Source organism: Bos mutus, chromosome 24, assembly GCF_027580195.1.
Source record: "Bos mutus isolate GX-2022 chromosome 24, NWIPB_WYAK_1.1, whole genome shotgun sequence".
NCBI lineage: Eukaryota > Metazoa > Chordata > Mammalia > Artiodactyla > Bovidae > Bos > Bos mutus.
This window is the reverse complement of record NC_091640.1, coordinates 43,206,236-43,229,661: the sequence shown is the minus strand read 5'-3', so window position 1 is coordinate 43,229,661 and position 23,426 is coordinate 43,206,236. Positions and strand designations below refer to the sequence as shown.

The window sequence follows — 23,426 nt, the reverse complement described above, 5'->3', positions numbered from 1 at the left end:
GGCTGTGACCAGGATAATCCTCAGGCTCTGGGAGGAGACTTGTGCTGGTGGCTTCATGTTAGCTAAATGATAGGTTGCCTCCCTTGCACACTGTATTTTTCAGACATCAGTTGGTAGATAATACTGAATTCCTTCTTGCCTTGGTTTCCTTATTTACAAACTGTTGGTGGTGGTGGTATTTCCCTCCCAGGACTGTTGTGAGAATTAAGTGAATCAGTGTATTAGGAACACGCACTGTCTAAGCCTCTTGGTCTCTGTGGTGTTGACATCACCCCCTGAGGTTCCTGTGGTGCCCGAGGGCTCTGTGCCGCCCCAGCCCCCCCAGCCCCCACCGGGACACGGGCATGTGCCTGTCCTCCTTTTGGGGTATGTTAGACGTCACTGTATTAACACCGTGTTTAATACCCTGTGCTTCCATCTAAAGCTGATTGTTACTTGTAAGTGAGCTTTGATGTGTTTAAGAACTCTTAAGCATCTGGTCTGGTCTGTTGATGGTAATATTAAAACTGGATCGTGTGTGTGCCAGTTCCTCCCAAAGTTACTGCAGCAACTGTTCTCCTTTCCACTTGTGGTGGGGTGGGATGGGATAGAGGCACAGTGGATTCAGCCTGACTCCTGCAGCAGTGGCTTGCCGTATCATCTGCAGTGTTGTCACCATGGGTCTCTCTCCTCCACCCCCTTGGGTGCTGCCTTCCACAGACTGATGTGTACAGACGTGAGGCTGCTGTGTACAGATATGAAGGCAGGCGGCGCCCAATGAAAAGATTTACTCCTTAAAAAAGAAGAACACTACTCTCTGTGTATTTATCCTTACGTTAAGCCAGCACTTGGCATAAATCCTTCCTTTGACCAATCACCAGTCGCTAGGCCACCACAAGTGAGATGACTATTGGCTGGAGTCAGCCGTGGGTCCTCCCTGTGCTACCTGGACAGGGAACGGCGGCCTGGGCTGGCTTGCTCTTAGTGGTTATCTTGGACTGCTTCTCTTTTCTGGACTTGTAACAACAAAAGGCTTGAATAATGTTTACCTCTCTTGCAGATAGAAAAAGGAGACAATATTAACATTAAACAACTGTTACTGAATATGAGAAAATACCGAATGGGGCTGATTCAGACACCAGATCAGCTCAGATTTTCCTACATGACTATAATAGAAGGAGCGAAGTTTATAAAGGGAGACTCAAGTATACAGGTAAACCGTGTGTCAAGTGTATTGTTGTCGAGTAACTGCTCTCCATGTAAGCCATGGGGCCTTTCCCTTCCTTCTGAGAAGTGTGTTTACATTAATATGGTGGGTCCAGCTGGCTTCTGAGATGGAAAAGCCCGTCCCCACCTCTTCGTGTGCTCCTCAGCCTCTTGTTAAATCTTGCTTATCTCTCAGAAGCCCAGCTGGGAACATGGTTTCATTAAAAAACGTAGAAGTTTCATGTAGAAGAGAGTCTGAGCATTTAATCATTGAAATAACTGGAAAAATTAGGTACTTTTGGCCCATTAAAACCTGGCCTGGAGTTACACAAGAATGCTTAGTTTGTAAATAGATTATTCCATCTGCTACAACAGTGAGCAAGCAGCTTGAGTACTTGAAGCAGATATAATGAGCCAAGACTGTTGTTTTTCTCTGGTTGGTAGCTTTATTCTCATGAGGGTGTTTTTGTTCTGCAAAAGCTAAGATTGATTTTCAGAAACGTGTGTTTATGTACTAACATAAAATGTAAAATAGAAACAGAAGTAACAGTAGACTCCCGTTTCTTATCTGAGCCAATCATATAGAATTTTACATAAGCAGGTAGATTTTCTTTTTGTTCTCCTACATAAAACCGCTTACTTGCTCTCTAGCTTCTGTGATTATGGACAAAAGAACAAGATTCTGAATAAGCCCTGTTTTGTAACAGATCACACCATCTGTGGAATGATGTATAAGTAGTTGTTTCGTATAGATTACACAGATATTTAAATACTTCTGAACAGTTTTATTTATCAGCTAACGTTTTTGTTGTGATTGTTTTAACTATTCAAGACAGTCTATTTATCAATTAAAATTTTAAGTTTTATTGAAAAGATTCCCCCTCTTTAGCCTCAAAGGAAAATTTTTAATGAAGAGAAAGGTGAGATTCCTCAGTGCCCTCAATCAGTAAAGTGTTTGGTGTGTGAAGATTAAACTCACGAGACATTACTGCCTCCCCTAGATGCCACCTCAGCATTCAAGATGGGGAGCGTCTCTAACGTGCATGTCCACCAGCTTCAGTGCCAGTGTGTGTGCTGACCCCGTCTGCTGCGCTCATTCGCTGGCTCCAGACGGGTGCTTCCTCAGGGCACTGCCCCTCGCTGCACTTAGAACATGGATGTGCCTCCTCTGAGGATTGCTTTCCCCATGGAGTTGGGTTTTATGGATGTGATTCCCGTGGTGACTGTGGTGTGTGGCTCGGGGGAATTTCCTCTGTCCCAGTTTATCTGTGCTGTGTGGCTATCACGTCCCTGACCCAGCACCTTCATCCCCGCTCAGACCCATAAATCCTTTGCCTCCTTCCACAGGGCCCATTGGAAATGCCCCTGTTTCTCAGGTGTTCAGGGTCAGAGAGCCTGTTACCTTCCAGGGGGCTCAGTTTCCACAGAACTGGTCTCAGCAATCAGTTAGTACCTACTGAATATATAAGAATTCAGAGACTGTGAAAGTACATCATTTACAAAGTAGAAGTCCTCGCTAACTCAGCCTCACCCCCCAGTGTGTAACCACTAATGCATGTGTGTGTGCTTCCAGGGCTGCGTGTCCGTGCAGCAGTAGTATTTATGTATCAGTGTATGGACTTGTTTATTTTGTGTAGTTATTTTCAGACTGTTTTCTCCTTCTGGAACCCCTGATGTCTCATGCTGTAGCCATGTGTCTGTTTAGTGTTGAGATGAAGCCAGTCTGAATCAAGTTCCGCTTAAAATTTAAGATGTACAAATACAGGGAGAAAGAGTGTAAAAGATCTCAGTAATTTTAAAAGTATTATGTGTTCAAATGACAATATTTTTAATATATTGAGTTAAATAAAACATGTTTAATTCATCTTTTTTTAAAACATGGCTATTAGATATTTTTAAAGTTACATATATATGTGGCTTACATTACATTTCACTAGACAAGTGCTGTCCTAGAACCTTAGCTTAGAACAGAACAGAAATCTCAGAGAAATAGATTTCCCTGAAATCTTAAATCATAAAACTGTCCTGTTACAAAGATCAAGAGTTGCTTTGTTGTGTGGAAACCCCAGAACGCATGGCTAACCCTAAGTGTCCCGTGCCCCACAAGCATCTCCTAGGACACATAAGGGGGTAATAGGCAATTTATGGGCTTTTTTTTCTCTCCATGCATCTGCCTCCTCCTCTTTGCCTCTGATTTTGGGGGAAATGAGTATTTGTAAGAAGAAAGAGGGAAGCTTCTCTAGTGTGAGCTGATGGCAGTGGGTGCAGGATACTGTCTTTCTGTTCAGTAGCACCTGCACTGTGTAAGCTTTGTCTCTGGTTCTTTTTCCTAAAGGGGGCATCTGTCTCCACCTTCTGTCTTAATCTGGGCTTATGTGATGCGAGTGGTGTTTTCATTGTTGACTATAGTTTCATGTTCGTTTTCCTGTGAAGATTTCTGATATATGTGGCTATGAAATGATTTAGAACCTGCCAGGACAAAGGAAAGCTGTTAGTATTTACTCCTAAAATGACCGTACCTGAAACTAGTAACTGTGTGTGATGACCACATAGTGCGTGTTCATGCACTGCCATCTCCAGTGGCCTGGGCCCACTGGGAAAGAGGAGATGAGCTCTAGCTGTCTTTAAAACGACTCTGTTTACCTTCCATCTTTTTGGCCTGAGGTTGTCATAAATGTAGTACCATTGCTGGTGTTTCACATCTTTATTAGCGAATCCTCAGTTCTGCCCAGAGATGTGGCAGAAAGACATTGCTCTTTGTTTTTCTCCTTTGAAGTTCACTAGCATTGACAGCCCCCACCCACTACCACCCCTGCACCCTGCTGAGTCTTGGTGGATTCTGGGAAGTGGGCCAGTGAGTCTTGCTTTTGGGCATCATCTTGTTTATTGACATTGTTCAGTTTTGTCCAAGTATGAGGCCAAGTTGCAGTAACTAGATCTTGGTGAAAAATTGCTCAGCATAATTCTGGAGACAGTTAACATTTTTGTTGGATACTTAAACTCTCTGGTGTCTGACACTAATGGTTATTTCCGAGATGCAGAGCATCCTGAGGGTTTCTGGCACCGTCAGCCCAGGCTCTCTGGGTTCACATCCCAGCTCTGCAGTTGTGGAGCCTGGGCCAGGATGTTCACTCCCAGCCCACCTCCCTGTATGACAGGAGGGAACAGCAGGAGGAGCTGCACCTCCTCCAGGGGTCTCATGAGGATAGGGGACCCGTGTAGGTGGAGCCTTAGGTCAGCAGGGGTGTGATAGTGCTCAGGAAGTAGCCATCTTTCCACTGCATTTCCTCCAGTATAAAAAAATGCTATTTGGACAGAGAAAAAATTTCAATGGGAAAGAACAAAATTGACACAGTCACCTCAGGTGAAAGCATCTTACTCTTGCGTGTTGTTATGTGGGTTCTCAGCTCTTGATGAGATAGTCTTTCAGGATGTGATGGAGACACTGCAGGTCCCTTTTGAGAGAGCACAGACCCACCCCGGGCACCTCATGTCAAGGTTGTCTTTCCGTGAGGTCCACCTCCTTCCTGGCCTCGCCTGTCTGGCCACACTTTCCAGGCTTCCCTTCCTCCAGCCACGCTGTTGTGCTCACTGCCCTCCAAACACAACAATTTACAGAGTTGTACTTTCTGAGTCTTTTGTGAGTCAACTTCATAGAACAAAAGGAGATCCATTCACACACTATGCAGCTTCATAGAAGAGCCATGTCAGGGAAGGTGGAGTGTAACAAAATACCTTTTTAATTCCTTTGTTATGTAATGAGACAAGCTGGAAATTAGTTTATCAGTGTGTCAGTGAATTTCCTGAAATTTTAAAATCTAAACATACAGGCATTGTTTAAGTAGTGCCATTTTGTACCACAGTAACTGCAGAGAATGAGTGTTCTTCTGTCAGTCCCAGAAGAATGTGAGTTGTGCAGTATTCCTTCTCTGTCAGAATCCTTGAAATTCTCAGACAGTAGTTGCAGGGAACCTTACTCATTATTAGATCTGAGACTCCACACTTGCAGGATAGATCTCTAAAGAGGGCCTCTCAGGTCTGTGCTGGAGTCAGAGTTAGAGGTCATGGAAACCGCTGGCTGTCCCAGCCGTGCCTCTGCTCCTCCACGGATGGCTGGGAGCCGGGTGAACATGTTCCAGCCCTTGGAGGACGTGGAGAGCCTGGGTCTTCCTGCCTCAGAGGAGGAAGGTGGATGGCTGTTCATTGTGGTCTGAGTCCTGCCACCCCACATTCCCGGCTGCTGGGGACCTTCCCGCCCTGGGTCAGGCCAGCTGCTGGTGCCTGTGGTGGGTACAGTCTTTGGAGTCCTCTGGCACCGGAGGGACTTGCTGGTTCTCTCTAGACTGGACAGTGGCAACGAGCCGGAGGACATGGGTCACATTCATGGGCCATCTTGGTCACTCTTCCTGCAACAGGTGCCTCTGCATTGGGGACAGTACAGTCAGACTTTGAAGATCTTACCATGAGGTCCTAGTGTAGTTTGTCTCAAATGGGCTAAAGTCACTGTGTTTTATTAAGGTGGTTGTGTTCAACTACATACTGATGTGCATCAGTATTAAATGCTTTATTATTATTATTAAATTCAACTTCAAGTAGACATAGCTAGAAGTGGTTTGACAAAACACGTTTTCCTCTTTCATTCATATATTAGCATCACAGGGTTCTCTTCACTATATAATTACATTCCATAAATTTTATTTAAGGAAAATCAAAACTCTAGTGTTTTCATTTGTTTCTCATTTCTCTTCCCTATGTAGAAACGTTGGAAAGAACTTTCTAAGGAAGATGTATGTCCTGTTTTTGATCATTCGCCAACCAAAATAATGACTGAAAAATACAATGGGAACAGGATAGGCCTAGAAGAGGAAAAACTGACAGGAGACAGATACTCAGGTCTGTCCTCTAAAACACAGGAAGCTCCGGAGGAGAGCAGCGAGAGGTAAGGTTACTGCAGCAATGTGCTCGCAAAGATGGGACTCTTATTCTAATAAGTTCATGGGTATGAATTAATATAGATCCTTTTTTTATTGAATTAATGTAACAATTTATTATTGCAGGGCATTTAAATAGTATATGATGACATCCTTGATCTCAAAGAAGACAGTTTATAGACAGAAGCCTGTTGGAAAATGGCTTGACACATATGGGTTTAGCACGGTATTAGAGTGTAAAAGTTAACATAAGTGATGCTAAGGTGTGTAGTATGGCACAGAAAACAAGCGGTAATACCACCATTGAGGGCATGAGTGCTCAGTTGCTAAGTCTTGTCAAACTCTTAATGACCCCATAGACTGTAGCCCGCCAGGCTCCTCTGTCCATGCCTGGCGGGACCTCTGTCCTAGGCAGGAATACTGGACTGGGTTGCCATTTCCTCCTCCAGGGGATCTTCCCGACCCAGGGATTGAACCAGTGTCTCCTGTGCCTCCTGCATTGGCAGGTGGATTCTTTACCACTGAGCCACCTGGGAATCCCATTAATACCATTATGAAATAGTTAAATGAATATTTCAATTTAAATTTGTTATTGAAGGAAAAAAGTCTTTCTAAAAAATCACATAAAATGCCCTATACTTTTAGAGTTTTGAATGCACATGAATGTGTAAACTATTCAAGTTTTTAAATTCGAAAAACTATACTTCTAGGGCTCCAGATATCTCACATTGTATGAAGTTGATATCCTGAGGTGTGAGTTTCTTAGAAAAGTGAAGGAACACTTTTTCTTCCTCTCTTCAGTATCTGAGTGACTTTTTTTTTCTTGTTGTCAAACATGCTTTTTCTTGTGGAAAATTTTACATTGTAGTCATATTTGTTACTTTGGGATCTTGGGATATGCTGTGAAAACCATTAAGGTCTCCTTACATTATAACTTCATTTCTGTGTTTCCCCAAGACATAAGGAATTGCAGTCCATGGCAGTTACATGTTGTACTGCAGAGTTTGTTCTGATTTAGCTGTGCTGCTCCTTATGTGTGGTGTCAGTGGTTTAGTCACAAGTTAAAGCATAGAGGTGTTTGTCTTTTCTTCTACCTCAGACTTAATGCTTTTAAGTCAGGAAATAATACTGTGGGCTCTGTATCCTTTTATATTTTATATGTGCTTTGCCTGCTCTTGATTACAGGGTATGTTTTTTTTTAACTGGCAGGTACATACATACTTGTTATATGAATTTTAAGTCCAGAGAGTGAATTTTGAGTAATAGTTTTTACACATCATTGTAGGAAATACTCAGGTGGAGATCATTCAGGCAGAGCTGCCTGTGTCTGTGATAAGGAAAAGTGGAAGGAAGACTGCAAGGCATACGGAGATGGGCAAAACATGGTCCCAAGTTGCTAATACACTTAGAGGACAAAACAAGAACCCAGACCAGCATCATAAGTGATTTACTGTAAATGAAGTGCTATAAGATAAGAAGGACTCCAGGGGCTGAGAGAAGCGAAGAGAAGTGTGTTCTTAGTTTAGAAGGAAACAGACTTGGAGAACAGCAGAAAAGCTACTTGGGCGGGACCAAGGCCATACACGGTAGGCGAACACTGGAGAGTCTTTGTGAGCACGCGTGCTCTCATCTCCTTTGTGTGTTAACTAGGAGTGGGGCTGCTGAGTCACACGTGGTCACTACATGGGGATCATTTTTAAGCCATTTTTCCAAATGACTGCATCACTTTGCCTTCCCACCAGCAGTGGCTAAAGGTGCCCGTATCCCCAAGAATAATTTAACATTGATAAAATAATCTAATATGTAGACTATATTTAAAGTTCTCTAATTATCGAAAACCCACCTTATAGCTTTAGAGAAAATAACTGTACTGAGATAATATACATATAAAGTTGACAGATTTAGAGCATACAGTTCACTGTGTTGAGCATATTTACAGAGTTACGTAGTGGTCACCACAATGTAATTTTGGAACATTTTTATGATCCTGGTCTGTTTAGCTATTTAAAAAAGTAATTCATGATCTTGTCCAGGATCATGCAGCGTATGAGTGGTTCTTCAGGCTCCTCACCTGGGACCATCTACCACCTTCTGTTCACTCCCTGCTGGACATTGTTTGCAGCTTTTAGATGAGTTGCCTTCTAGGACACCCCATGATCTGGATCCCTCTGACTGTTCCTCATTATTAGATTTAGGTTAAACACTTGAGGCAAGAAGAAAGCTGGCCGGTGATATAGTAGACACTGAAGAGGCATTCAGGACTCTTAACCAAGCAGCAAGTCAGGGCTATGCCTCACAGCAATTGCTGTGGCATAGGCAGCCTGACTCTGAAGGCAGGGAGGCTGGTTAGGCTTCCACTGTAATACAGCAGTACCTGAAGGGAGATGGGGTTTGTGAGATTAAGTTTTTTTGTAACTAATTTTAATAGCCCTTACACTTGATGTAATTGTTATGCAAAATATATAGATGAGTACTCTCTTCTTTTAAAAATATATGTTAAATAGGCAAGTTTCCATCCAGTTCACTTCAGTCGTTAGTCTTGTCCAGCTCTTTGCGACCCTATGGACTGCAAGCACGCTGGGCTTCCCTGTCCATCACTAACTCCCAGAGCTTGCTCAGACTCATGTCCATCGAGTTGGTGATGCCATCCAACCATCTCATCCTCTTAAATTTCCATGAGTTTCCATTAAGTAAGTGAAAAAAATTTAAGTTTTGCTTTCCATATCATTTGAAGAAGGGAAATTATTTTAAACACTACTCAAGCTTATTAAAAACGCATTCTTAAAGTATTATAAAATGCTTAGCTTTCATCAGCTTCAGGGCTTGTGTTGCTCCCAGAGGTTGCATATAACTCAACTCTCAGATCTGCTCACACCTGCTGAATTGATTCCACTTTGCATTCTAAGGTGTCAGTTTCTTCATGCAAAGTTTTTTTTGCTTCTTCCAGCATTTCTCATGTTTTTCCTCAAGAGTGCCTGATGGGAAGATTGCCAGTCTGATATCATTAAGCAGTCCTCATCTACAAGCATGATGTCCTCACAAGCATCTCTAAGTTTTAGAACTGTTTCCTTTTTGTTTCTTGCTTCAGCTCTGTGATTCTACTTGTGTACTGTGAAAATGTGTCTTTTGTTGATTTTTAAAAGTAACAGTGTCTGTTACTGCTGCTTTCTTCATGGTGGCTGTCATCTTGGGCTTTTGAGATTTTCTTCTTAAGGGGGAAAAATAGTAAGGTACATGTTGCCATCAACTGTTCTTTGCCTTGTTCCAGGACTCTGATGTTGGGAGTCAGCTTCCATTGAAACAAAAATTTCATATTGAACAGGAAAATGGGAGCTAGAAAAGGGTGTGGGCAGACGACAATAGGCACCACACAGCGAAACATTCAAGAAAATGTTGAGTTTAGGGGTTTTTGTGGAAAATCAGATGTAAACTCCAGAGGGGACTGGATGCTGAACCCTCTGCTGACTGGTTAGCAAAGAAGGATAGAACACTGACACCGTGGTTCTTTTCAGGTCCCACTAAAAGTATTTATTAGCACAGAGTTGAACTGGCAATTGTTGTTGAACAATCCGAGTGTATCTGTGGACCATTCAATGCATTGAGGCCTTTCCCGTTCTTGCAGCGACTTAAGGAGTTGAGGGGTGCGGGGGATGTGGGCTGAGTCCCTGCCTGCAGCTGAGCCTGCCTGCTGATGCTCTGTCTGTTCACAGTGCTCTGCGCAAGCGCCTCCGGGAGGACAGGAAGGCCAGCACCGCCCAGAAGGTGCAGCAGATGAAGCAGAGGCTGAGCGAGACTGAGCGCAAGAGGAAAAGGTGGTTATATTGGCAACCTATTCTCACTAAGATGGGGTTTGTGTCAGTCATTCTGGTTGGCGCTTTTGTTGGCTGGACACTGTTTCTTCAGCAGAATGCCCTATAAGTAACTAATTCTGCCCCGCAAGCTTTGGCCCTAGCAGCTGACAGTGTTGCGTGAGTCACAGAGTTGGTCTGTCACAGACTCCTCACCCAGATGGTGCGCGTGACTTGACACCCACAGAGAAGTGTGGTGTCTGGTCCCCCCAGCACCCCAGGGCGCTGCCCACACTACCCACCCCCTAAGTAAAGACTTGAATGCTTCTTAAGGACTGGTACATTTTCCACTGTGTTCATACATGCTAAGTGTAATATTTCACCTGACCAGACTGAGAAATCCTTTACCATAAGGGTTCATTTTTGGAGGCTGTCTGGATTTTAACCTGCACTTGATATAAGCAATAAATATTGTGGTTTTATCGACATTATTATTGGAGAGAAAATTACCTTAAAGTAATGCGTGTAATGTATAATGTACTGTTGACATGGGCATCAACATTTTATATTCTTAACCATTTCAGGGTAAATATATTTTATAAGTACCTATTTAATCTTACTTTTGTAGTTAAATGTACTTTTTAAAAGCTCAATTTGAAAAAATCTGTTACCATAAAAATAATGATAAATTGTATGTTGATTCAATTGTACTGGATACGTTTTCTTAAAGAGAAGTTTGATATGAGCAGGTAAAGCTCTGAATAAGTAATTTTTACTATATATTTGCATTTCTTTTATGTTTTACAGTCTTCCCAATTTTAAAAAGAAAAACAAACAAAGAAACAAAAATTTTCTCTAAAAATATCTTTGAAGGAAGGTTCTCCTTACTGGCGTAGTCAGGTAACAGTTGGTCAAGACTTTGTAAAGAAACTGGTTTCTGTAAAGCCCATTATTAATACTGTTTATCTTTCAGGAAAATTTCAATGTAATTACCCTAAGTTATAATTGGGGTAAATCATGATTTAGGAAATCAAAATAAGGAGCAGCATTTTATTATCCATGATTTCCATTTATTTGACTGAAGTTTTGCAGTAAAAAAAATTTTCAAGTTCTTTCTACTTCAATAAATAGTATAATGATGTTCAAACTTTACACTGTCCCTTTAACTTCTTAATGAGTATTTTTAAAGCATATTGTTTAATGAATTTAACTGCTCATTTGAGTTCTAGTGTTTTAACTTGTTTTATTTAAACTTTAGGTGTTATAAATTTAGTTGCCAAAATAATGAAATCACATTATTTTGGTGGTTTCAAACTATGCTGTTGGGATGTCTAAGGGGTCACCAGGAAGGGATAGGGGGGACGCTGAACTTCCAACCAGGCGTCTCTGCTTTATCCACTTTACAGGGTAAGATTGCTGCACCAGGCTGAATTATTTTCAGAGAGCAGTTACCATTTAAACAACAGTTTGAAAAATGTCAGTATAGACAGACTTTTGAGTGGGTTTGAGTAGCCTTCTAAGACTGTGAGAGCAGGACACATGTGGTGCTCTGTGTGGAGGACAGTTGTGTCTGGAGCACGCCCCGCTCAGCACCACTGCATCCTGTTAGCTTTACACTGAAGGAGGGAAGAGGGACATTTCTGTGTCTGCCTGCTTGACACCTGTATTCAGGCACCAAGGTCCTTACGTTTCAGGTCATTATTGGTTTAAAATCTTTCTTTCCAATTTGCCTTGGTTTACCTTTGCTAAAATACAGTAATTACTATGCAAGTCAAGTACAGGTAGACCTGTTCAATTCCAACTGCAGCTAGCCTTGCTTTCAGTAGAAGTAAAGTAAAAAGACTTTATGGGAAACACAAGCTGGTAATGATGCCCTTGTTCCCAGGCAGAGCAGGGCAACTGCTCTACGGGGTTCAGTGCTTCAGCTTTGCTGTCTGTCTGCTTTCTGTCCTTCTGGAGCTGTGTGTCCTAATGTATTCTTCAGGTCACATCCATGGCAGCAGACCCTTGTTAATCAACTTCTGCATAGGTTAGTCGTCTTCTCCTCTCAGCAGATGCTTCAGGCGAGCACGTCGGTTTTTACCAGGGGTCATGTTTTTTTACCATTTGCTACAAATGGGTGGCGAGGTGCCTGACCTTCATTAAAGGAGGTGTCTGGTTGAGGGAGGGTGGGCACGCGGGGTCCTGGCCTCAGGTAACAGCCACCGGGGTCAGCGGCCATGGCCGTCTGTGTCTTCCCAGGATGTGGTCTCCGTGGTGTTTCCTAATTAGAACAGATGCTGAACATCAGCTCTATGTTTGACTTTGCTGAGGTGGTATTTTCTTAATAAAAAAAGCCAGAAGCTTTATTGTTTTTAAGAAAGAATATTTGCATTAATACTTGGTTCATTTTGTGTTCGTGTCTGTTTCTGCTCGTAAGCAGGCAGCCCTGATTCAGAGCCGTCTTCTCCGGTTGCACCATGGGCTCCGACCTTGTGTCCACGTTCATCCGAGTACTTTATGTCATCCTCCTGCTGGTTTTTATCTATGATTGCATGTGTGGAATATCCACAAACCTAATTCTCCATATTTAGTGGGTCCATATGTATCTTAACGTGAAAGTGCAGAGAGGACAGTGGTGACACAGACCACTTGTGTTTAGAGAACGATTTTGTGTTTGTCCTTTTTTTTCTTTGGTCTTTTTGGTCCATTATGTATTGGTATTTCTACCAAGGAATGAACAAAAAAAGAGAAAAGAAGTGAAGTTGATTTTTTTTTTTAATATAGCTCTGCCTAATAGGTATGTCAGAGGAAGGAATTGTGACTCAAATTATTAATTTTATGTACACTTGTGCATGTCCCCTTTGTTTCAGATAAACTAGAATTGATGGTTTGAATCAAAAAACACCTCTATTAGTTTAAGAAGCAGTTTCTGACACAGAGCCATCCTTCTGCACTCATCAGTTCCACCTTTGCTTGCAGGGTTCTTGGCAGTGACGGTTGTTCCCACTTAGTGGTGGTTTCCGCTGCTCCGGGCTCCGTGTTTCAGAGTGTTCTCTGTTGACCTCCAGCTGATGCAGGTGTTCAGGTCACTGAGCCAGAGTCACCTGAGATTTGACTTTTCCACCATCTTGGAAAAGTGGTCCTGGTGCTGAAGAGTCCTGTGTGTTTAGAATTAAATTCTCAGAGAAAGGTATAACTTCTGCAAGTCACTTCTCTCTTAGAAGAATGTCTCGGACTGGATTCTGTGTGAGCCAACACAGGCCAGACCTGATGACTGGAAATCTTGTATTGACCATTGTATACTCTAGGGAAAGCACTTCTGAAGTGCCTACCTGGTTATTATACAGGATTTTTTTTTAATTTATTTTTTAATTTTATTTATTAATTTTTGGTATGTGGGATCTTAGTTCCCCAACCAGGGATCAAACCTGTGCCCCCTGTGTTGGAAGCTCACAGTCTTAACCACTGGACCACCAGGAAAGTCCCCTGTACAGGTTTCAGGATCTTGCTGCCTTGATTTTTACTTTCAGACATAGTCTTACACTTTGTAAATGTAGCTCACTGTAAGTCGAATGCCGCTGTGCGTGTCATCCACTTTTCCTGGGTCCAGGCAAGAGTGTAGGAATCACGCTGTCAGTGCTGACTGGTTTCTGATTCTGGCAGGTCCGAGCGGGGCTGTCAGTGGGTAGGAAGCATGGGCGTGGGCAGGAGCAGTGAGTCTGGGCCCCCGTCCCCATGTCACAGCTGTTTACATCTCTCACATCAGGAAGCTCTTGTTTGGCTTTGACTTGTTTAGATGATGGGATGCAGCATCTTCTAAACAAAATTTTTAAAAAACAGAAATGTAGTATTTTTTCACATAATAAAATGCAGTCCTCCTGGCTCGCTGAAAATACAGGTCTTGTCTTCCCTGGGTGATGTATTCTGGAGCTTTCCCTGAGTTCGCTGGTTTGAATTTGAGGCTGCTCTCCCTCACATCTGTCTTCAGAGCCCTGTTTCTCGGCCAGCGACACCACAGCCCCAGCAGCAGCGGACGAGTCAGAAAGGCTGGGTGTCCTCTGTGCTCCTGGGTGTGTACGTGCTGTCCCGTCACGGAGGGTGCCTGGGCGAGCGGTGACTCAGCCAGAGGCTTTATCAGGAACAGCCTGACCGTGGACATTCCCCAGCGCCCTCACAAGCTCTGTGCAGTCCAGTGGGAGAATGAACAGTTCAGTCATTGGAACTCTTGCTGTTTTGGTTTTGTACTTTAGAGTGGAATATAGGACTTACAGAACTCAGGGCGGATATCGCTTGCAGAATCTAATACTTTCTGGTTTTCCACCACATACTATGTTTGGGGAACTGTAAGGAGAGTGGCTGGGAGTTTTTATCTGTATGGAGACCGTTTCTTTTTTTCCCCAAAGAAAAACATCAGTTCTTTACTGTTGCTTTCATTTGGTATAGACTTTTAAGACATATGATGACAAATTACTGCTATAAAAAACCTGAAGTTATTTTGAGTTTGGTGAATTCAGGAGAGGGAAGCTGGGCAAGCTAATCTTGTCTGTAAGGCAGTGAGTGCCTTGCTTACCCCAGAAAAGTGTGTGTGACTCTTTTTAGTGAAACATGAGTGTGAGCATCTGGTGGCTGGAAGTACTTTGGGTGCATTTGACTTTGTTCCTTTAGGTGTGGAGATGGCCCCTGTTGAGACCTTAAGTTGTTCTACAGTCGTTCATCTAATGGAGTGTGTCGTTAATGCACTGCCAGTTGTGTCAGTCGGTTTAAATACACCTCCCCTACATACACACACACTCCACCTCTCCTAAACACACACACATACTCCACCTCTCATAAATACACACACATACACCCTGAGTCAGAGAACCAGCAACTTGCCTGCGGCTCTACATGTAGTTCGTGTCAGAGCTGAGGCATGGACTCCCATCTGTAGAATCCCAGTGACTCCAGATCTCATACTTTCCCATTATGTCTCACTGGGCCTGTTTTTATGGAATATTTACATAGAACATTAGATAGCTACTTTTGCCTGTTAAAACCTGAAATAACCCTCTTTTTATGGTTCAAGTGAAACAAATGTTTTTCCCTCCAAAAAACTTTGTGGAGCAGTTTGAACTACTGCTGATCCAGAGGAATCCTGGAAATCAGACTACCCTGTGACTCAAACCATGGTTCCATTCACTCTGACTCATGGGCTTTGTTCTTTTGCTTTCATGAGGGGGCTTCTGAAGGTGTGGGGAACACTTCATATTTACAACAGTCAGGGTTGATCAGGAGCTTCATTTCTTACGTCAGCCACTTTGGTTCAGGGTTTGGTTTTGTTTCGCTTCCCTGCAGGAAGCACCCGTTGTGTTTCTGTGCCCACAGGCATCTAACGAGAATGTTCCCTTGGTGTCTGGACATTTCTGTGTCGGTGCTGGAAACCTGACACCAAAGAGCCAGCACTCAGGAAGAAGCCAACTCGCAGTGCTGGGGGTTTTGATGGAACGTTTTGGATAAAAGTGTGGGTGCAGTTTATGTCTTCTGTTTATATATGTGGGGACACAATAATAACAGGTATTGAGATCTGGGCTGTTGTGTTTTTTTGTTTTTTTTTTTTTGGTCATAGCAGAGGAAGTTGGGAAAAACCAGTTACCACCTCAGGAATTCAGCTGTTTGCAGATATTGTGAAATAACATTAAAATCTCAGCTGCCCTTAAACTAGTTATTTCATCTCTATCGCTTGTTGAAACTCATATTTATCTTTACTTTTTGGCATTAAAATACAATAAATCTATCAATTATTTCATGTCTGTGTTTTCTTTTAATACTTAAGTCATGTCACTTCAGTTCTGCATTGCTGTGATCATTAGTGTTATCCTTCAGGACAAAATGCATGCTGCTCACATTCCGTGAGTTAAAGATATAAGCCAACTTTATGTTCAGATGTTAAACTCATTAATATTTTTAGCAGTATAATACATTGGAGGTCCAAATTGGATTAGACTTTTGCATTGAATTCCAAAGTATTGGTAAGTCTAGCACATACCATGTAATCTTGCTGAACTGTTGTGGGTACATTTTTTTTTTTAACCTGTCTGTCCGTCAGTATTGCTCACATGGAGGTCATTTCTTGAGTAATACAGGATGACCTACAAAATTCATAATTAGTGATTCTTGTAAAAGACTTGAGTTATGGTGCTTTAACATAAGTCTGCCTCACACCACCAGTTCTATTTGAAGAGCAAACACATAAGCAGCTTTACCAAGATAACAGTGAAGCATTCAGTGTGGTTGAGTGTGATGTGTTGGAATTTTTTTTTTTTTTTTAACCTTTTTAGTTCATTGTTAGTCCTTTTATGTCTGTGTGTGTCTATGTACGTCTGTGTGTTTGGTAAATACGAATTGAATAGATGACTTCTTATTTTATGTTTTAGGCCAAGATTGACAGACACCTAAATATTCATGCCTTGAGAATATTCTGCACCTATAAATTTTGAACCATTGATGTGCAAAACAAGACCTGAAGCCCACTCCGGAATCTCAGTGAGGCTTGATAAGCCTATAGATTGCCTCACGTGTGTCTGTTTACAAAGTAAACCTTACATCCAGGGAGCGAAGAGCGCCACCAGCGGACGACTGTGCAGAAGCCTCTAATTCAATGCATTGTTAAGTTTTCTAACGCGCGTGTGAAATGTAGAAAGATGTAAAAGAAATAAATTAGGAGAGACTACTTTGTATTGTACTGCCATTCCTACTGTATTTTTATACCTTTTGGCAGCATTAAATATTTTTATTAAATAGATGATGTTGGTTTGTGTGCATTATCCTAGGACAGTTCTGCTTCACATAATGAATGTTCTCCTAAGGGTCTGCTCTCAGGTTTTTATATCCAGCAGTCAACATTTACAGTGAAATTGGTTCAAAACATTGGTCCCTTGCTTCTTTGAGATTTTTATTTAGTTAGCCATCTCAACGGTAAAAAGAGTCTGCCTGCCAATGCAGGAGACCTTTTGATTCCTGGGTTAGGCAGATCCCCTGGAGAAGGGAATGGCAACCCACTCCAGTATTTTTGTTTAGAAAATTCCATGGACAGAGGAGCCTGGTGGGCTACAGTCCATGGGGTTGCTGAAGAGTTGGGCACGACTGAACGACTAACACACACAGCCTATCAATATAGGTTAGGTGATGCAACAGTATCCCTCTTGTTAATTGGAAAAGCATTAGTATAGATGATGGTATTAAATGAGTATTCAGTAAGTGTAGCACTGAAGTGCAGTTTCTGAATCACAGTGTTAGTCTCATGTTGAAGGCTGTGCTTTCCCCAACATGTCCTGTGGTAAAGAGACCAAAGTCTCCTTCCCCAGGGGTTTTTGACCTTCTGACCGTCTGATCTCCCAACTGTGTGGTGGGTTTGGGCTCAGAATCGACTCGTTGTCAGGCTCCCGGTGAGGTTCCCGCCTCTGCATCAGGTGAGCATCATATTAACGTGTGACAACTCACTATTGTTTTGCCAGTGAAAGTTTTGTAACACCATTCATTGAATAATTGGTATCATCTTTCACAAATTTAATGACTTTCCCTTTTCCTTTTTGCCTTGTTGTCCAGCAAGTTTTGGTCTATTTTAGGAGTAAGCAGACATTACCAATCCCTAGTAAATCTTTCCTGAAGAATACATGGAAAATTTGTTAGGCCACAAAGTGCATCAAGATGTTCCTTCAGTGTGTCAACAGATCTTGAACACATTCTCTGTGCTTGGTGCCTCTGTTTTCTGACTTCCCCGTACTCTCCCCAAGCAGTTCGTGGCTTTCTCTGGTGTCTCTCCAAAAATGTCTCATAGAGGTCATCTTTGCTCATGCTCTACCAACCACAGTGGTCTCTATTTCGTTCTTCCCTTGTTTGACTTATTGAGGGCAGAATCACCTCCTTTGAAGCTTCTCCTTAGAGTCAGTAGGACTTCTTTCTGGGTTTTCTCAGTCCTTCTGCCTGACTCCGACTCCTCCTGGAACTTGAGACCTGTTGATATTAATCTCCCTATCCCTCGCGACCGCCAGTCCCTGGCAACCACCATTCTACTGTTTGACTCTATGATTAGACTATTTTAGATACGTTTATGTAGGAGGAAGATCTGCTATTTGGTTTTCTGTGACTAGGTTGTTTCACTTAGCATAATTCTCTCAGGGCTCATTTATGTTTTTTAAGGCTGAGCAGTATTTACTTCATTGTATGTATGGACCACACTTTTTTAATCCATTCATCTGTCAGTGGTTGTCGCTATATATCGGCTGTTATAAATAGTGCTCCAGTGAACGTGGGAGTGCTCATATGTCTATAAGATTCTGATTTGTTGGATTGATACCCAGAAGTTGGACTGCTGCATTGTGTGGTGGTCATGTTTTTAATTTCTTGAGGAACCTCTGTGCTGTTTGCTGCTGCAGCTGTACCATTTTGCATTCCCACCAGCAGTACACGAGGGCTCCAATTTCACCTCATCCTCACCATCACTTGTCTTTTTGATAACAACCCTGACAGGTATTGGTATATCACATTATGGCTTCAATTTGCATTTCCCTGATGACTAGTGATGTTGAACATTATTCTGTATACGTGTTGGCCATCTGTATGTCCTCTTAGAGAAATGTCTGTCTACGTTAAGTCCTTTACCCTTTCACTGGGTTTGTTCTTTTGCAGCTGCGTTGTAGGAGTTCATTGTATATTTTGGAGACCAGCCCTTTATCAGGTACATGACTTACAAATATATTCTCCTATTCAGTAGATCATCTTCTTACTTTGTTGATGATTTTTTTTTTTGGCTATGCTGAAGTTTTTTAGTTTGATATCCCACTTGTTTGTTTTTTATCTTGTTGCTTATGCTTTAGGTGTGACTCCCTGTTTTCCTTCATGGGCACCCAAGTTGAAGCTGTGTCAGAACATTTGGAATTAGTGGAATCTCCCTTACTCATTCATCTGTTAGGTCAATGTCTACTCAACACTTGGGTGCCAGGTGCTGTACTACCCAGGTTCAGTGACAAGGGGACCATGGTTTGGTCTATTGCAGTCTTGTGGGAAGGTCAGCAATACACATGTAAATAAGGAAATAAGCATGCAGTTAAGACTAGTGGTGAGCACTGTGGTGGAAATGACCAGGGACCTGCTTAGATGTGAAGAAACGGCTTTGGAAAAGCAGAGACATCATACAGCAACTTGGGATCCTTGCTCTGCTGCACTCCTTGAATAAGGATGTGGCCTTACCGGAAGTATGGCTCTGAGACACAAAGAGTCCAACATTTGAAGGTGTTGGGTTAAAGTGCGTGGTGTTGATTGCCAGCAAATATTCTCACGGACTGTCCATGCGAGCCCCAGTTTGGAAAGGGCCGAGTCAAGGCAAGGGTCAAATTTCCCAGATCTGGTGAGACCCCACCCCATGGTCTCCATCCCTCTGAGATGTCTGGAGGCCCAGGGAAGCTGCTCTGAAATAAGCTTTAACAACCAGTGTCTTGTGTGGTCACCTGCTTGTGATAAACGTTTATCTTCATTAAGTAAAGAATGTAATGTAACTGGTGGCTCTTTGGATGGGGCTTTTCCCAATATTCTCAGCCTATCTGACACGCTGTGGCATCCCACAAATGGCATGGAGGTGAAAACCCCTCCACCGGATGGAATGTGGGCAGAGAGTCAGGAAACCAAAGAGACATGACAGCATGTGGCCCAGGACTTCTGACTGTCTGGTGCACAGGAAGGAAGCTGAGACAGCAGAGCTTGGTGCATATTTCTCTTTTGCAGCCTCTAAAACAGAACTCCCCAGGGAAGAAGGTCCTGGGAAATGTGTTCTCTGTCTCAGAGGGGAGTGGTGGCACCATGTCACAGCGGGCAGCCAAGCCCGGCCTTGGAGCTGGCATCCAGCATGCACTCGCTTCAGAGCAACAGGAAGTAAAGACCTGAGCACACATACATATCAGATAATCACAGTGTACACTTTGTGCTCAGTCCTTCAGTCGTGTCCAACTCTTTTTCAACCCCATGGACTGTAGCCCATCAGGCTCCCCGTCCATGAAGTTGTCTAGGCAAGAATACTGGAGGGGGTTGCTATTTCCTCCTCCAGGGGATCTTCCCAACCCAGGGATTGAACCCACATCTCTTCTGTCTCCTGCATTGGCAGGCAGATACTTTGCCTTTAGCACTACCGGGGAGCCAATACATAATCAGATAATCACAGCATACACTTTAATATCTTATAATTTTGTCAAGTATATCTTTGCAACCCCATGGAGTATAGCCCACCAGGCTCCTCCATCCATGGGATTCTCCAGGCAAGAGTACTGGACTAGGTGGCCATTTCCTTCTCCAGGGGATCTTCCTGACCCAGGGATCGAACCAGGTCTCCTGCATTGTAGGCAGATGCTTTACCATCTGAGCCACCAGGGAAATCCAAGTATATCTCAGCAAAGTACAAAAAAATAAGGATGAAGACGAGTTGGAAGCACCAGTATTAATTACTGCACCCAGAGGAAAAAGCTGGTCACATTTGGCTGCAGGAATGTTAAAGGTGGGCCTGACAAAGTGGAACCATTTGAATCTTTTAAAGACCAAAAGACTGGTGATGTTCATCAAGGGTAAAGCATGTACAATATTGGGAAGATGAAAAGTTCTGAAGATGGTGGTGGTTGCATGACAGCATGAATTATACTTCGTGTCATAGAACCAAGCAGATGAAAATGGTCAGTTTTATATATTTTTAGCACAATTATGTGTGTGTATGTGTTGTGGAAAAGTTCTTCCTATTCATCTGTGAAATAGAGTAATAGTACCTATGCTTCAGAGAGCCATTGAGGGGTGATTAAGAGGATGCAGCTAAGATGCTCAGCTCTTAAATAGTCATTGATTTCAGCGTTCCTATTACCTACATGCGTGCATGTGTGCTAAGTTGCCTCAGTTGTGTCCAACTCCTTGCAACCCCATGGACTATAGCCCACCAGGCTGCTCTGTCCATGGAATTCTCCAGGCAAGAATATTGGAGTAGGTTGCCATGCCTGTCTACAGGGATCTTCCCAACCCAGGGATTGAACCTGCATCTCTTATGTCTCCTGCATTGGCAGGCGGGTCCTTTACCACAGCCGCCGTCTGGGAAGCCAGTTACCTAAACGGTGTGTTACTTATATTGTAATAAAAAATGCACTAGGCATCAGCCGGATGATCAAAGTCAGTGTCGGCAGTGATAAGCTGTGTCAGTGGTATGCACTCTTGGCACCATATGGTGAGAAGACAACTTTACTCTGTGGTCCTCGTCCCAGAACACATAAGCCCAGTCTGCTCAAGAGGAAAATGTCAAGATAAATACCAGCTGAGGGTATACCAAACCTGCCCTCCTCAAAACTGTGAAGTCATCAAAAACAAGGGATGTCTGAGAAACTGTCACAGGCCTGAGGAGCCCAGGGATACCTAGTGACTAAAAATAGTGTATCCTGGATGAGATCCTGGAATAGAAAAAGGACACTGGGTGAAAATAAAGGAAAATGAACAGTGTGAACTTTAGGTAATAAGAATGTTTTAATATTGGTTCATTAGTTGTGACAAATGTATCTACTATTTTAATGTAATATGTTATTAGAGAAACAGTGTGGGGTGTATGGGGACTCTGTTGTTCAGTTGCTAAGTTGTGTCTGACATTTTGCAACTCCACGGACTGCAGCACACCAGACTTCCCTGTCCTTCACCATCTCCCTGACTTTACTCAAACTCATGTCCATTGAGTTAGTGATGCAGTTCAACCATCTCTGTTGTCTGCTTCTCCTCTTGCCCTCAGTCTTTCCCAGCATCAGTGTCTTTTCCAATGAGTTGGCTCTTTGCATCAGGAGGCCAAAGTGTTGGAACTTGAGCTTCAGCATCAGTCCTTCCAATGAATATTCATGGTTGATATCCTTTAGGATTGACTAGTTTCATCTCCTTGCTATCAAAGGGACTCTCAGGAGTCTTCTCCAGCACCATAATTTGAAAGCATCAATTCTTTGGTGCTCAACCTTCTTTATGGTCCAACTCTCACACCCATAACCTGGCTACTGGAAAAACCATAGCTGTGACAAAATGGACCTTTGTTGGCAAAGTGATGTCTCTGCTTTTTAATACTTTGTGTAGGTTTGTCATATTTTTCCTTCCAAGGAGCAAGCATCTTTTAATTTCATGGCTGCAGTCACTGTCCACAGGGACTTTGGAGCCCGAGAAATTAAAATCTGCTGCTATGTTCACTTTTTCCCAGTCTACTTGCTATGAAACGATGGGACTGGATGTCATGGTCTTAGCTTTTTGAATGTTGAGTTTTAAGCCAGCTTTTTCACTCTCCTCTTTCACCCTTAATCACCCTGTTACCATTACTGACTCAAAGTTTTCTTATATTTCTGAAGTCATTCTGAGCTCTTCTCTGCAGTCACACACTCACAGTCCAGAGCCAAAATGCAGTCCACCACACGGGGTCGCTGTTGAGTCTGGGGGTCGGTCACTCCTAGAATTCCCCTCCTGGTGCGGAAGAGCCCCTCTCCTGTGCATGCACGTTGGCTTTCCCGCCTCCTGCAGCACGAGGCAAGTGAGTGTAGCCTGGCAACCGCTGTCTGCAAACTCTCCTCCCCCAGCTTGTTCGTGGATGACACCAGGCGTCCTTCACATGGACCAAACACGAGAGATGGCGGGGTGGGGGCTCCGCTCAGTGTTGGCCATCACTGGTGACTGAAGGTTCTTGGCCCCCAGGCCCACCAGGCCGAGGCCAGGCTGCCCTTCCCGCCTCCACAGATCCATCTCCCCGTGGGAGGAGGGGGCACCCCAGAGGAGCTCAGGAAGGGAGGCCATGGCCTGAGGCCAGCCCAGGGTGCCCGGAGTGGAGGCCGGACCAGGAGGCGCTCGCGGGCACAGTCAGACACTCAGGGCTCGGACTGCAGCTGGCGGCATAAAGAGCAAAGCCTGCGGACCCCCCAGAGCTTCACGTTTACCCCGAAATCTGCCCGCAGCACCCCTGGAGAAGGTGACAGCAGGTCGGGGTCAGCAAGTGATGGACACAGAGGTCCGGGGAGGAGGAAGACACACGCCAGCGTGGAGACGGGGCCTCCGAGGCCGCCATGGTCTTTGCCCGTAAGGCCTGCCTGAGGGTCTCACGTCCCCCTTTTACCTGGTTCCTGGTCTGCCCTCTCTGGACCGCAGCAGCTGACAAGATTCTTCGCCCACTTGGCTCCTCGGAGCTTTCAAATGGTCAGTTTTAACCTTTTTTAAAACCTCATCAATTGGCTCTTTAATTATATTCACTCGGGTTCAAGTCCAGCACAGTTTCCAGCAGGTGTCATCGCCAGGTTGGCCTCGGGTGGGTCCGGGCCCAGAACAGCTGCGGACTCTGCCATACACCTTTTGCAATGTCTGTTCTCTGTGTCCTTCAAGGACGCGGTCAGCAAAAAGCAGTTCCAGGAGGAAGTGTCCTTAAAGGCCTGCTGACTTTTCCTGCCTCTTGAAAAGGCGCTTCTCGGTTGTGATTTGTTGTGACCACATTCTGAGATACTGTGTGGCCTTGGCTGTCGCTGGGCACAGT

The 23,426-nt window shown here is 43.6% G+C and overlaps 1 protein-coding gene and 1 pseudogene across 3 annotated transcripts in view; one reads left to right on the top strand and one right to left on the bottom strand.

The window, feature by feature from the left end:
• PTPN2 (protein tyrosine phosphatase non-receptor type 2) overlaps window positions 1–16,667 on the top strand; it is a 64,082-nt gene extending 47,415 nt beyond the window's left edge. Inside the window, exons 7-11 of one of the 3 annotated variants that reach the window (XM_070361499.1) lie at window positions 1,040–1,192; window positions 5,943–6,124; window positions 9,827–9,928; window positions 10,712–10,804; window positions 16,300–16,667. In XM_070361499.1, coding sequence (XP_070217600.1) covers window positions 1,040–1,192; window positions 5,943–6,124; window positions 9,827–9,928; window positions 10,712–10,763 — 489 coding nt within the window. In that variant the 3' untranslated portion in view covers window positions 10,764–10,804; window positions 16,300–16,667. The other 2 variants (XM_070361500.1, XM_070361498.1) reach the window with 2 other exon arrangements.
• On the bottom strand, window positions 8,569–9,819 carry LOC138985346 (prefoldin subunit 4 pseudogene; annotated as a pseudogene).
• Window positions 16,668–23,426: the final 6,759 nt, after the last annotated feature.